This window comes from Bidens hawaiensis, unplaced genomic scaffold (genome assembly GCF_021521415.1).
Source record: "Bidens hawaiensis isolate Kalapana, Puna unplaced genomic scaffold, B.hawaiensis_p1.1 tig00044777_1, whole genome shotgun sequence".
NCBI lineage: Eukaryota > Viridiplantae > Streptophyta > Magnoliopsida > Asterales > Asteraceae > Bidens > Bidens hawaiensis.
This window is the reverse complement of record NW_027505911.1, coordinates 35,747-38,850: the sequence shown is the minus strand read 5'-3', so window position 1 is coordinate 38,850 and position 3,104 is coordinate 35,747. Positions and strand designations below refer to the sequence as shown.

The 3,104-nt window shown below is 35.7% G+C and overlaps 1 protein-coding gene across 1 annotated transcript; it reads right to left on the bottom strand.

Annotated features, from left to right (window-relative positions):
- Positions 1–1,064: 1,064 nt before the first annotated feature.
- On the bottom strand, positions 1,065–2,801 carry LOC143615876 (vesicle-associated membrane protein 711-like). The gene is made up of 4 exons (XM_077088880.1): positions 2,585–2,801; positions 1,618–1,808; positions 1,350–1,513; positions 1,065–1,155 (listed from the first exon to the last, which is right to left on the bottom strand). The coding sequence occupies exons 1-4, from the start codon at positions 2,799–2,801 to the stop codon at positions 1,065–1,067; spliced, it is 663 nt and encodes a 220-aa protein (XP_076944995.1).
- Positions 2,802–3,104: the final 303 nt, after the last annotated feature.

Genomic DNA, 3,104 nt, shown 5'->3' with positions numbered 1-3,104 from the left:
TTATTCCATGTTAGGGATCTACCTATGCTCCTCTTCTTTTGTAAAAGAAGTTCTAATAATTATGAATCAAAATTTTTAACATTTTTCAAGATTTTGTAAAACAAAGTTGTAATGTTATAAACTTTTTTTTAAATGTATATAAACCAGACCCATGGTGTTTATAAAGTGGCTGGTCAGAAGAATACCCTGAATAAAGGGAATGTTCCCAACCATTTAAGAACTTTGCTCCTTGTTTAACTTAAAATCTCTAAAAATATTTGTATTCTAATAGTCAACATGGTTATTAAGTAGTGGTCACATATGTTCGTCATTCTATACTTGCACTCGCGTGAAAGGTAAACTATCAATTTACGCTTCAGTAAACATAGACGCACTTGCTCTAACATAGATAGTTATCAAAGGCCCTAGTTCAAAGCTAGTTTCGGTAACTAGTCGTTTAGTTATTGGCATTGTGGGCATCAAAGTCCCAACTTTTAAGTCTCCGAAACCAGTCGTTCAATTAACAAGATTGTCATCATAAGTTTGAGTGGTATTACTTCTCAAGTTAATAACTATCAGAACAAGTTGGAATGTCTAGCAAGTTATGTTTTTTCATATATTGATGAAGCTATTTCTAGCTACAAGTGACTGGATGGCAAACACCATGCAAAAGTCTCCCACATGCGGGAGGTCTGGGATATCGAGCCACTTGGGTCTGATATACGCATTTTCACCCTGCATTTATGTAAAAGGTCGCTTCCACGACTTGAACTCCTTACTTCCATGTCACGTGGCAGCAGCCTTACCGTTGCTCCAAAGAATAAGTAGTTTATGAAACTAATTAATACAAAACAATCTCAGGAAATAAATAAACCAATACAATCAAAAGTGATTGGAGAATAAGTTTATTCCTTGGTATATGAAACTAAATCAATACAAATCAGTATAAAAAAAATAATCAAATTCTCATAACAAAAGAATAAATAAATAAATCTATGATTGTTTGAGCATAAGATATCAACTCATTCCAATATATGATTTGAGAAACTGAGAACCATGACTCAAACCCGTTTCGGTTCCAGTCCTCAACCTAAACAGCCGGGAAGTGCGGGCCCACCGCAAACAAACGCCACAACAAGATATATAACCAACAGTATAAGACATCCGAATCCAATCCTGCAATTTACACAAAAAAGCCAGTATGAGAATCTCAGAGTAAAAACCCATTTTAAAACGGGCACATTTAAAGAATTCGTTTTGATCAGAACCAAAGTGATACTTTTAAAAACAACCCAGTTTGACCCTAACCTGCTCGACCCAATACCCAACCCGACTCAACCATTTTGTGAGACTTGGTTTAGAGAAAGTACATGAGTTTGACATTTTGCCACCACATTGTATTCCTAAATCTGCGAGACTGCTTTTTGAACCTAAAAGTATTACTTTGCATATTGGCGGTTTTATCCACAAGCGACTCTAGCCGATCACCCCTCTCGAGAACCTTGTCAATATTTTGTATCATCACATTCCGTACCTGTTTATAAATCATAACACCACAGTTAACAACAATAAAAACAGTCTGCAACTTATTATATGCATAAACAAATGTAACCATTTGACTCAAAACTTCAAACTCACCTGACTCATTTCATCTTTTAAACGGTTCATCCTGTCTGCATTCGGATCGTTTGAGTAGTATTCCATTTGTTGGCTCAGAACCCTTGAAAACTCATCGTTCATGCCATAAGCCTGTGCTGTTAGTACTGCTGGACCATAAGTTTTAACAAATCTCTGATGAATGTCTTCAAGAAACGCAAAAGGGATTCGTCCTGTAAAACATACAACAGTACCAATATTATACATAATGTGCCAAACTGCCAACCATTAATGCTTGTTATTCATATAAATAAGTTGCCATGAAAATGTTTAACATTAAGCCTCATCTTTCATAGCCACATTTAACTCAATATCAGGTTTATAATTTCATAAATGCCAACTCAACTTAATTATATAGAAATGGTCTTTCACCTTTGGGGCTTCAAAACTGTTCTACTTGAAGAATATTATTCGGTTATTCTTTCGATATGCTAGTTAATTTATAACAAAATCAGCAAAAATGATGTAATTGATATAATTGGCATATCAGTTCGTATAATATAATTGATAAAGGCTCCCGCTGACCAGACACTACCACCTTATACCTAGACACCATGTGTCAACTATACGACTTGTATTGCGCTATACGGGTCGTATATGTTCAGTCAGATATCATTGACCGTAATATATACGAGTTGTATAGATGCATTTGAGTTGTATGACCTATACGAGTCATATAGTTCATCCATGAAGAACTATACTAGGCATACGTATAGGGCCTATATATATAAGACATGTAGTTATTCAGTGATGAGCCATATGCATCTCTTACTATACTATTTTGCAGGGTCTAATAGTCTATACAGATCATATACGCAACACGAAACACGCTAACATAATAACGAAACACCTACCATATAATCACAATCTCTCATATAAATAAAAAAAAAAAACAATATTCAAAGCGAATAAACGTAACAGAATATTAATAGAAGCAAATTCGCCTTACTTCCAGCAAGGTCATCAGCCATGCAGAGAATACTAAGGCCATCGGTACGCTTAACGTGAAAGATATAGCGATCTTGCGAGTACGACACGTTCATATCATTCGTTCCGGGGATTTTGTCGAGAATCTGCCTGGCGATGGTGCTGGCGTTGGTGGACGAACCGCTGAATTCGACTAGTATGACCGATCCTCTAGCCACAAGCGTGTACAGAATCGTCATCTCTCGATTTCAACGTGTAACCTGATGATATGTGGATGATTTGATTGTGTGAATGGTGATGGGATTAGGGTTTGTTTGGTTGGAGAATATTGAGATGGAAAAGTGCAGGTGTATTGTTTGTAGTGTGACTGAGATTCAGGGAGTAGTTTGTTAATTAATCTGGACCCGCCCAAATATAGTAACTATACTAACGTCTAACCGTATATCTACTTTGTATAAAATATAATAGTTAAGATTTGTATAAACTAGTTACAAGCTTACGTTTTACTCCATATTATAGTGAGACATAAGATTATAAATCTA